We start from the raw sequence: 12,443 nt of genomic DNA, 5'->3' as shown, positions 1-12,443 counted from the left end.
TTTGACCTAGCATTTTTCAGAGTTTCCTGTTTTAAACGCAGCAAGATTCTGAGTTGGTTGACCAACTGGTTGGTTGACTAATCATTTTTCCAAGTAAGAGCTCATTTTTTAGAGTCTGAAATTTCCGATTTACGAGATTCCAGGTCCCAGCCGTTTTGAACGTGACAGATGTCATCCCAGTGAGGGGGATGTGACGATGTCATTCTGTAGTCCATGAGGGGATGTGATGATGTCATTCTGTAGTCCATGAGGGGATGTGACGATGTCATTCTGTAGTCCATGAGGGGGATGTGATGATGTCATTCTGTAGTCCATGAGGGGATGTGATGATGTCATTCTATAGTCCATGAGAGGGATGTGATGATGTCATTCTGTAGTCCATGAGGGGGATGTGATGATGTCATTCTGTAGTCCATGAGAGGGATGTGATGATGTCATTCTATAGTCCATGAGAGGGATGTGATGTCATTCTGTAGTCCATGAGAGGGATGTGATGTCATTCTATAGTCCATGAGAGGGATGTGATGATGTCATTCTGTAGTCCATGAGAGGGATGTGATGATGTCATTCTATAGTCCATGAGAGGGATGTGATGATGTCATTCTATAGTCCATGAGAGGGATGTGATGATGTCATTCTGTAGTCCGTGAGGGGGATGTGATGATGTCATTCTATAGTCCATGAGAGGGATGTGATGATGTAATTCTATAGTCCATGAGAGGGATGTGATGATGTCATTCTGTAGTCCATGAGAGGGATGTGATGATGTCATTCTATAGTCCATGAGAGGGATGTGATGTCATTCTATAGTCCATGAGAGGGATGTGATGATGTCATTCTGTAGTCCGTGAGGGGGATGTGATGATGTCATTCTATAGTCCATGAGAGGGATGTGATGATGTCATTCTATAGTCCATGAGAGGGATGTGATGATGTCATTCTGTAGTCCATGAGAGGGATGTGATGATGTCATTCTATCGTCCATGAGAGGGATGTGATGATGTCATTCTAAAGTCCATGAGAGGGATGTGATGATGTCATTCTGTAGTCCGTGAGGGGATGTTCTGATGTAATTCTATAGTCCATGAGAGGGATGTGATGATGTCATTCTATAGTCCATGAGAGGGATGTGATGATGTCATTCTGTTGTCCATGAGAGGGATGTGATGATGTAATTCTGTAGTCCATGAGAGGGATGTGATGATGAAATTCTGTAATCCGTGAGGGGGATGTGATGATGTCATTCTGTAGTCCGTGAGGGGGATGTGATGATGTCATTCTATAGTCCATGAGAGGGATGTGATGATGTAATTCTGTAGTCCATGAGAGGGATGTGATGATGAAATTCTGTAATCCGTGAGAGGGATGTGATGATGTCATTCTGTAGACCATGAGAGGGATGTGATGTTGTCATTCTGTAGTCCATGGGAGGGATGTGATGATGTCATTCTGTAGTCCATGAGAGGGATGTGTAAGGAGGAGGACTATGCGTTCCTGGGAGAGAAGGGGAAAAGCCACAAGGAGACAGACACGCTGGGAGAAGACTGGAAGGAAGACAAAGTGGAGAGGGTGAGTATATACCTCCATCTCTCTGGGAGAGGGTGAATATCTACCTCTCTTTCTCTAGGGAGGGTGGATATCTACCTCTATCTCTCTAGGAAAGGTTGGACATCTACCTCTATCTCTCTAGGAGAGGGTGGATATCTACCTCTATCTCTCTAGGAGAGGGTGGATATCTACCTCTATCTCTCTCTAGGAGAGGGTGGATATCTACCTCTATCTCTCTCTAGGGGAGGGTGGATATCTACCTCTATCTCTCTAGGAAAGGTTGGACATCTACCTCTATCTCTCTAGGAGAGGGTGGATATCTACCTCTATCTCTCTAGGAGAGGGTGGATATCTACCTCTATCTCTCTCTCTAGGAGAGGGTGGACATCTACCTCTATCTCTAGGAGAGGGTGGACATCTACCTCTGTCTCTCTAGGAGAGGGTGGACATTGTCCTCTCTCTCTAGGAGAGGGTGGATATCTACCTCTGTCTCTCTAGGAGAGGGTGGACATCTACCTCTGTCTCTCTAGGAGAGGGTGGACATCTACCTCTGTCTCTCTAGGAGAGGGTGGACATCTACCTCTGTCTCTCTAGGAGATGGTGGACATCTACCTCTGTCTCTCTAGGAGAGGGTGGACATTGTCCTCTCTCTCTAGGAGAGGGTGGATATCTACCTCTATCTCTCTAGGAGAGGGTGAATTTATACCTCTATCTCTCTAGGAGAGGGTGGATATCTACCTCTATCTCTCTAGGAGAGGGTGGATATCTACCTCTATCTCTCTAGGAGAGGGTGAATTTATACCTCTATCTCTCTAGGAGAGGGTGGATATCTACCTCTATCTCTCTCTAGGAGAGGGTGGATATCTACCTCTATCTCTCTCTCTAGGAGAGGGTGGATATCTACCTCTATCTCTCTCTAGGAGAGGGTGGACATCTACCTCTGTCTCTCTAGGAGAGGGTGGATATCTACCTCTATCTCTCTCTCTAGGAGAGGGTGGATATCTACCTCTATCTCTCTCTAGGAGAGGGTGGATATCTACCTCTATCTCTCTAGGAGAGGGTGGATATCTACCTCTATCTCTCTCTCTAGGAGAGGGTGGATATCTACCTCTATCTCTCTCTAGGAGAGGGTGGATATCTACCTCTATCTCTCTAGGAGAGGGTGGACATTTTCCTCTGTCTCTCTAGGAGAGGGTGAATTTATACCTCTATCTCTCTAGGAGAGGGTGGATATCTACCTCTATCTCTCTCTCTAGGAGAGGGTGGATATCTACCTCTATCTCTATAGGAGAGGGTGGATATCTACCTCTATCTCTCTCTAGGAGAGGGTGGATATCTACCTCTATCTCTCTAGGAGAGGGTGGATATCTACCTCTATCTCTATAGGAGAGGGTGGATATCTACCTCTATCTCTCTAGGAGAGGGTGGACATCTACCTCTGTCTCTCTAGGAGAGGGTGGATATCTACCTCTATCTCTCTAGGAGAGGGTAGATATCTACCTCTATCTCTCTCTAGGAGAGGGTGGATATCTACCTCTCTCTCTCTAGGAGAGGGTGGACATCTACCTCTGTCTCTCTAGGAGAGGGTGGACATTGTCCTCTCTCTCTAGGAGAGGGTGGATATCTACCTCTATCTCTCTAGGAGAGGGTGGATATCTACGTCTATCTCTCTAGGAGAGGGTGGATATCTACCTCTATCTCTCTAGGAGAGGGTGGATATCTACCTCTATCTCTCTCTCTAGGAGAGGGTGGATATCTACCTCTATCTCTCTAGGAGAGGGTGGATATCTACCTCTATCTCTCTCTAGGAGAGGGTGGATATCTACGTCTATCTCTCTAGGAGAGGGTGAATTTATACCTCTATCTCTCTAGGAGAGGGTGGATATCTACCTCTATCTCTCTCTCTAGGAGAGGGTGGACATCTACCTCTCTCTCTAGGAGAGGGTGGACATTTTCCTCTATCTCTCTAGGAGAGGGTGGATATCTACCTCTCTCTCTAGGAGAGGGTGGACATCTACCTCTGTCTCTCTAGGAGATGGTGGACATCTACCTCTGTCTCTCTAGGAGAGGGTGGACATTGTCCTCTCTCTCTAGGAGAGGGTGGATATCTACCTCTATCTCTCTAGGAGAGGGTGGATATCTACCTCTATCTCTCTCTAGGAGAGGGTGGATATCTACCTCTATCTCTCTAGGAGAGGGTGGACATCTACCTCTCTCTCTCTAGGAGAGGGTGAATTTATACCTCTATCTCTCTAGGAGAGGGTGGATATCTACCTCTCTCTCTAGGAGAGGGTGAATTTATACCTCTATCTCTCTAGGAGAGGGTGAATTTATACCTCTATCTCTCTAGGAGAGGGTGGATATCTACCTCTATCTCTCTAGGAGAGGGTGGATATCTACCTCTATCTCTCTAGGAGAGGGTGGACATCTACCTCTATCTCTCTAGGAGAGGGTGGATATCTACCTCTCTCTCTCTAGGAGAGGGTGGACATCTACCTCTGTCTTTCTAGGAGATGGTGGACATCTACCTCTGTCTCTCTAGGAGAGGGTGGACATTTTCCTCTGTCTCTCTTGGAGAGGGTGAATTTATACCTCTATCTCTCTAGGAGAGGGTGGATATCTACCTCTATCTCTCTCTAGGAGAGGGTGGATATCTACCTCTCTAAGAGAGGGTGGATATCTACCTCTATCTCTCTAGGAGAGGGTGGATATCTACCTCTATCTCTCTAGGAGAGGGTGGATATCTACCTCTATCTCTCTAGGAGAGGGTGGATATCTACCTCTATCTCTCTAGGAGAGGGTGGATATCTACCTCTATCTCTCTCTAGGAGAGGGTGGATATCTACCTCTATCTCTCTAGGAGAGGGTGAATATCTACCTCTCTCTCTCTAGGAGAGGGTGGATATCTACCTCTATCTCTCTCTAGGAGAGGGTGGATATCTACCTCTATCTCTCTAGGGGAGGGTGGATATCTACCTCTATCTCTCTAGGAGAGGGTGGATATCTACCTCTCTCTCTCTAGGAGAGGGTGGATATCTACCTCTATCTCTCTCTAGGAGAGGGTGGATATCTACCTCTATCTCTCTAGGAGAGGGTGGATATCTACCTGAGATTATTATTTTCTCTGGCCCTTTGTGATTTTACTGGTTCATAACTGCAGCAGTGCGATGTAACTTCCTGTGATAAACTTCCTATGGTTGCCAGGTGCGGCGGCGTCGGGAGCGAGTGCAGCAGGAGCAGGACAGAATCCGAGACCTGGAGGAGAGTAGGAAGGTAACACACACAGAGAGCCTTTTAATAACCTCACATCCCTCAACACTGCCACGAAGCCAGGCTGCAGTAACTGAAGGTGATTTGCGTCGTAGCGATGGTCGTTCAGCACGGTTCACTGTGAGACTCTGTTCCTGTCCTCAACCAAACACACTGACGCCTCTGGACGGGGCTGACGCTGCTGCCTCACAGCAGACACGCACACACGCTGCGAGCTGGGAGGAGTCTACTCTCTAACAGGCTGTGTCTGTGCATAGGTGCATGTGAAACAAGCATGCTGTTGTGGTTGCTTCCGCTGTGTCTCTGCATCACTGGCTTTATACATCACTGGCTTTATACATCACTGGCTGTCCACATCACTGGCTTTATACATCACTGTCTTCATACATCACTAGCTGTCCACATCACTGGCTGTCCACATCACTGACTGTCCACATCACTGGCTTTATACATCACTGACTGTCCACATCACTGGCTTTATACATCACTGGATGTCCACATCACTGGCTTTATACATCACTGGCTGTCCACATCACTGGCTTTATACATTACTGACTGTCCACATCACTGGCTTTATACATCACTGGCTGTCCACATCACTGGCTTTATACATCACTGGCTTTATACATCACTGGCTGTCCACATTACTGGCTTTATACATCACTGGCTGTCCACATCACTGACTGTCCACATCACTGGATGTACACATCACTGACTGTCCACATCACTGGCTTTATACATCACTGGATGTCCACATCACTGGCTTTATACATCACTGGCTTTATACATCACTGGCTGTATATATCACTGGCTTTATAATATCACTGGCTGTCCACATCACTGGCTTTAAACATCACTGGATGTCCACATCACTGACTGTCCACATCACTGGCTTTATACATCACTGGCTTTATATATCACTGGCTGTCCACATCACTGGTGTTATATATCACTGACTGTCCACATCACTGGCTTTATACATCACTGGATGTCCACATCACTGGCTTTATACATCACTGGCTGTCCACATCACTGGCTTTATACATCACTGGCTTTATACATCACTGGCTGTCCACATTACTGGCTTTATACATCACTGGCTGTCCACATCACTGACTGTCCACATCACTGGATGTACACATCACTGACTGTCCACATCACTGGCTTTATACATCACTGGATGTCCACATCACTGGCTTTATACATCACTGGCTTTATACATCACTGGCTGTATATATCACTGGCTTTATAATATCACTGGCTGTCCACATCACTGGCTTTAAACATCACTGGATGTCCACATCACTGACTGTCCACATCACTGGCTTTATACATCACTGGCTTTATATATCACTGGCTGTCCACATCACTGGTGTTATATATCACTGACTGTCCACATCACTGGCTTTATACATCACTGGATGTCCACATCACTGGCTTTATACATCACTGGATGCCCACATCACTGGCTTTATACATCACTGGCTGTCCACATCACTGGCTTTATACATCACTGGCTGTCCACATCACTGGCTTTATACATCACTGACTGTCCACATTACTGACTGTCCACATCACTGACTGTCCACATCACTGGATGTCCACATCACTGGCTTTATACATCACTGGCTTTATAATATCACTGGCTGTCCACATCACTGGCTTTAAACATCACTGGATGTCCACATCACTGACTGTCCACATCACTGGCTTTATACATCACTGGCTTTATATATCACTGGCTTTATACATCACTGGCTTTATATTTCACTGGCTTTATATATCACTGGCTTTATAATATCACTGGCTGTCCACATCACTGGCTTTATACATCACTGGATGTCCACATCACTGACTGTCCACATCACTGGCTTTATACATCACTGGCTTTATACATCACTGGCTTTATACATCACTGGCTTTATATATCACTGGATTTATACATCACTGGCTCTCCACATCACTGGCTTTATACATCACTGGCTGTCCACATCACTGACTGTCCACATCACTGGCTTTATACATCACTGGCTTTATACATCACTGACTGTCCAGAACACTGGCTTTATACATCACTGACTGTCCAGAACACTGGCTTTATATATCACTGGCTGTCCACATCACGGCTTTATACATCACTGGCTTTATATATCACTGACTGTCCAGATCACTGGCTTTATACATCACTGGCTTTATACCATCACTGGCTTTATACATCACTGGCTTTATACATCACTGGCTGTCCACATCACTGGCTGTCCACATCACTGGCTTTATACATCACTGGCTGTCCACATCACTGGCTTTATACATCACTGGCTTTATACATCACTGGCTGTCCACATCACTGACTGTCCACATCACTGGCTTTATACATCACTGGCTGTCCACATCATTGGCTTTATACATCACTGACTGCCCACATCACTGGCTGTCCACATCACTGGCTTTATACATCACTGGCTGTCCACATCACTGGCTTTATACATCACTGACTGTCCACATTACTGACTGTCCACATCACTGGCTGCCCACATCACTGGCTTTATACATCACTGGCTGCCCACATCACTGACTGTCCACATCACTGGCTGTCCACATCACTGGCTTTATACATCACTGTCTTTAAACATCACTGGCTTTATACATCACTGGATGTCCACATCACTGGCTTTATACATCACTGGCTGTCCACATCACTGACTGTCCACATCACTGGCTTTATACATCACTGACTGTCCACATCACTTGCTTTATACATCACTGGCTTTATACATCACTGGCTTTATACATCACTGACTGTCCACATCACTGGCTTTATACATCACTGACTGTCCACATCACTGGCTTTATACATCACTGGCTGTCCACATCACTGACTTTATACATCACTGGCTTTATACGTCACTGACTGTCCACATCACTGGCTTTATACATCACTGGCTGTCCACATCACTGGCTGTATACATCACTGGCTGTCCACATCACTGGCTTTATACATCACTGGCTTTATACGTCACTGACTGTCCACATCACTGGCTTTATACATCACTGGCTGTCCACATCACTGGCTTTATACATCACTGGCTGTCCACATCACTGGCTTTATACATCACTGGCTGTCCACATCACTGGCTTTATACATCACTGACTGTCCACATCACTGGCTTTATACATCACTGGCTGTCCACATCACTGGCTTTATACATCACTGGCTGCCCACATCACTGACTGTCCACATCACTGGCTTTATACATCACTGTCTTTAAACATCACTGGCTTTATACATCACTGGATGTCCACATCACTGGCTTTATACATCACTGGCTTTATATATCACTGACTGTCCAGATCACTGGCTTTATACATCACTGGCTTTATACCATCACTGGCTTTATACATCACTGGCTTTATACATCACTGGCTGTCCACATCACTGGCTGTCCACATCACTGGCTTTATACATCACTGGCTGTCCACATCACTGGCTTTATACATCACTGGCTTTATACATCACTGGCTTTATACATCACTGGATGTCCACATCACTGGCTTTATACATCACTGGCTTTATATATCACTGACTGTCCAGATCACTGGCTTTATACATCACTGGCTGCCCACATCACTGACTGTCCACATCACTGGCTTTATACATCACTGTCTTTAAACATCACTGGCTTTATACATCACTGGATGTCCACATCACTGGCTTTATACATCACTGGCTTTATATATCACTGACTGTCCAGATCACTGGCTTTATACATCACTGGCTTTATACCATCACTGGCTTTATACATCACTGGCTTTATACATCACTGGCTGTCCACATCACTGGCTGTCCACATCACTGGCTTTATACATCACTGGCTGTCCACATCACTGGCTTTATACATCACTGGCTTTATACATCACTGGCTTTATACATCACTGGCTGTCCACATCACTGACTGTCCACATCACTGGCTTTATACATCACTGGCTGTCCACATCACTGGCTTTATACATCACTGACTGCCCACATCACTGGCTTTATACATCACTGGCTGTCCACATCACTGGCTTTATACATCACTGACTGTCCACATTACTGACTGTCCACATCACTGGCTTTATACATCACTGGCTGTCCACATCACTGGCTTTATACATCACTGGCTGCCCACATCACTGACTGTCCACATCACTGGCTTTATACATCACTGGCTGTCCACATCACTGGCTTTATACATCACTGGCTGCCCACATCACTGACTGTCCACATCACTGGCTTTATACATCACTGGCTGTCCACATCACTGGCTTTATACATCACTGTCTTTAAACATCACTGGCTTTATACATCACTGGATGTCCACATCACTGGCTTTATACATCACTGGCTGTCCACATCACTGACTGTCCACATCACTGGCTTTATACATCACTGACTGTCCACATCACTTGCTTTATACATCACTGGCTTTATACATCACTGGCTTTATACATCACTGGCTTTATACATCACTGACTGTCCACATCACTGGCTTTATACATCACTGGCTGTCCACATCACTGACTTTATACATCACTGGCTTTATACGTCACTGACTGTCCACATCACTGGCTTTATACATCACTGACTGTCCACATCACTGGCTTTATACATCACTGGCTGTCCACATCACTGACTTTATACGTCACTGGCTGTCCACATCACTGGCTTTATACATCACTGGCTGTCCACATCACTGGCTTTATACATCACTGGCTGTCCACATCACTGGCTTTATACATCACTGGCTGTCCACATCACTGGCTTTATACATCACTGACTGTCCACATCACTGGCTTTATACATCACTGGCTGTCCACATCACTGGCTTTATACATCACTGGCTGTCCACATCACTGGCTTTATACATCACTGGCTGTCCACATCACTGGCTTTATACATCACTGTCTTTATACATCACTGGCTTTATACATCACTGGATGTCCACATCACTGGCTTTATACATCACTGGCTGTCCACATCACTGACTGTCCACATCACTGGCTTTATACATCACTGGCTCTCCACATCACTGGCTTTATACATCACTGTCTTTATACATCACTGGCTTTATACATCACTGGATGTCCACATCACTGGCTTTATACATCACTGACTGTCCACATCACTGGCTTTATACATCACTGGCTTTATACATCACTGGATGTCCACATCACTGGCTTTATACATCACTGACTGTCCACATCACTGGCTTTATACATCACTGGCTGTCCACATCACTGACTTTATACATCACTGGCTTTATACGTCACTGACTGTCCACATCACTGGCTTTATACATCACTGGCTGTCCACATCACTGGCTTTATACATCACTGACTGTCCACATCACTGGCTTTATACATCACTGGCTGCCTGCAACCACATGTAACTGATGGAGCTACAGACTGACAGAACTCTCTCTCTATAGAACCACATGTATCAACAAGCTTCAGACTTACACAAGTCACACAGTGTGTCTGGCCTTGGCCATCATGTTTGTTTCATTTCCAGCCATTCTCATCTGTCAACCATAGACACCTAAATACAACAAGCCACTTTCCTGCCTGTAGAGCTGTGTGTGTGTGTGTGTGTGTGTGTGTGTGTGTGTGTGTGTGTGTGTGTGTGTGTGTGTGTGTGTGTGTGTGTGTGTCTGTCTGTCTGTCTGTCTGTCTGTGTGTTGTTGACGAGATGCCAAAACATGTTTGGAGAGATTACAAGGTAGGAGCGTTTCTGATTGAACAGTTTCCAGATGTAGAACTCTATCTGTGCAGCAGCCACACACACACACAGGAAACAGTATCCCGGCGGGCTCTGCTGAGGCATGTAACTGTCAGGGGTCAGGGTTTAGAGGTCAGGGGTCAGACCAAGCCCTTTCCATCAAGAGGGAAGAGAGGAGTAACATGCCTCTCTGTGTGTGTGTGTGTGTGTGTGTGTGTGTGTCAGGAAAAGGAGCAGCTGTGGCGTCATCATGTAGCAGAGTTGGCCTCCACTCAGGAACAAAGACTCAGAGAAAGACTGGCACGACTCCGTCGCTTCAGGGTAGCACACACACACACACACACAACGGCTCGCTCACACACACCTATTCATTCCCAGAGGTTGACACCATGTCAAATAAATTTGAACCTTTGCAGCTGATCGAAAGCTGTGAGGACAACATGGACATACCTCAGGTTAACATCAAAGAACAGCTTTAGGAGATCTAGAAACACATCTAATGTTTCAAACATGAACATTGAGGACCTACGTATCAGAACCCAACCTACAGGGTACAAAGACTGATACCATTTCTCCACACTGTGGTTCAGGAGTAGCAGGGACATTGAGGGTCTATGTACCAAAGACTGATACCATTTCTCCACACTGTGGTTCAGGAGTAGCAGGGACATTAAGGGTCTATGTACCAAAGACTGATACCATTTCTCCACACTGTGGTTCAGGAGTAGCAGGGACATTAAGGGTCTATGTACCAAAGACTGATACCATTTCTCCACACTGTGGTTCAGGAGTAGCAGGGACATTAAGGGTCTATGTACCAAAGACTGATACCATTTCTCCATACTGTGGTTCAGGAGTAGCAGGGACATTGAGGGTCTATGTACCAAAGACTGATACCATTTCTCCACACTGTGGTTCAGGAGTAGCAGGGACATTAAGGGTCTATGTACCAAAGACTGATACCATTTCTCCACACTGTGGTTCAGGAGTAGCAGGGACATTAAGGGTCTATGTACCAAAGACTGATACCATTTCTCCACACTGTGGTTCAGGAGTAGCAGGGATTTGCCACAATTAGATTCACTGAAGTAATGTGATCTGAGCGTGTGTGATGATGTCTCTCTCCCTGCAGGACTTCCAGAGGAGTGTGCTAGCAGAGGAGATGTCCCTCCAGACAGACTCTGAGTCCAGCCAAGCCCTGGACCAGCTGCTTACCAGGATCTAGACAACATAGACCTGCAGGAAAGACCCATTTCACAACCAGTTCACAGACAACCTGTCCCTTCTAATCAGTATATATATCTATAGTCATCTCTCTCCACTTGTCTGCTGTTCAGTCTACAGAGTGATCTAGACTGTATAGATCTATAGTCATCTCTCTGTATTAATAATAGGAGCAGTATTAGTAATAGGAGCTGTATTAGTAATAGGAGCTGTATTAGTAATAGGAGCTGTATTAGTAATAGGAGCTGTATTAGTAATAGGAGCTGTATTAGTAATAGGAGCTGTAGAAGCTGTAATAGTAATAGGAGCTGTATTAGTAATAGGAGCTGTATTAGTAATAGGAGCTGTATTAGTAATAGGAGCTGTATTAGTAATAGGAGCTGTATTAGTAATAGGAGCTGTATTAGTAATAGGAGCTGTATTAGTAGTAGATGGACCCTGGACTGGGGGAGGGAGGGGGGTTGATCCAGGTCTGATGGACCCTGGGAGGGGGGGGCTTGATCCAGGTCTGATGGACCCTGGGCTGGGGGAGGGGGGAATCCAGGTCTGATGGATGTGTGTAGGATCTGTTTACGCAGATGTGTTCAGATCTAGGTGTGTCCTGGCAAACAGACTAGCCTGCCCTGTCTGTGTGTGTGTGCGT

General features: G+C 45.7%; 1 protein-coding gene across 1 annotated transcript; it reads left to right on the top strand.

Moving 5' to 3' along the window:
- The first annotated feature begins 1,178 nt into the window (after nt 1-1,178).
- Nucleotides 1,179-12,233, top strand: LOC121844540 (golgin subfamily A member 6-like protein 22). Its single transcript, XM_042314764.1, has 4 exons — nt 1,179-1,569; nt 4,753-4,821; nt 10,802-10,897; nt 11,709-12,233. Exons 1-4 carry the CDS (start codon nt 1,459-1,461, stop codon nt 11,799-11,801), a joined length of 369 nt encoding a protein of 122 aa, XP_042170698.1. The 5' UTR covers nt 1,179-1,458; the 3' UTR covers nt 11,802-12,233.
- The last annotated feature ends 210 nt before the right edge of the window (nt 12,234-12,443 follow it).

The sequence above is a fragment of the Oncorhynchus tshawytscha genome, unplaced genomic scaffold (assembly GCF_018296145.1).
Source record: "Oncorhynchus tshawytscha isolate Ot180627B unplaced genomic scaffold, Otsh_v2.0 Un_contig_2046_pilon_pilon, whole genome shotgun sequence".
Lineage (NCBI taxonomy): Eukaryota > Metazoa > Chordata > Actinopteri > Salmoniformes > Salmonidae > Oncorhynchus > Oncorhynchus tshawytscha.
The sequence above is the reverse complement of the archived record's forward strand: the minus strand, read 5'-3'. Positions and strand labels throughout refer to the sequence as shown.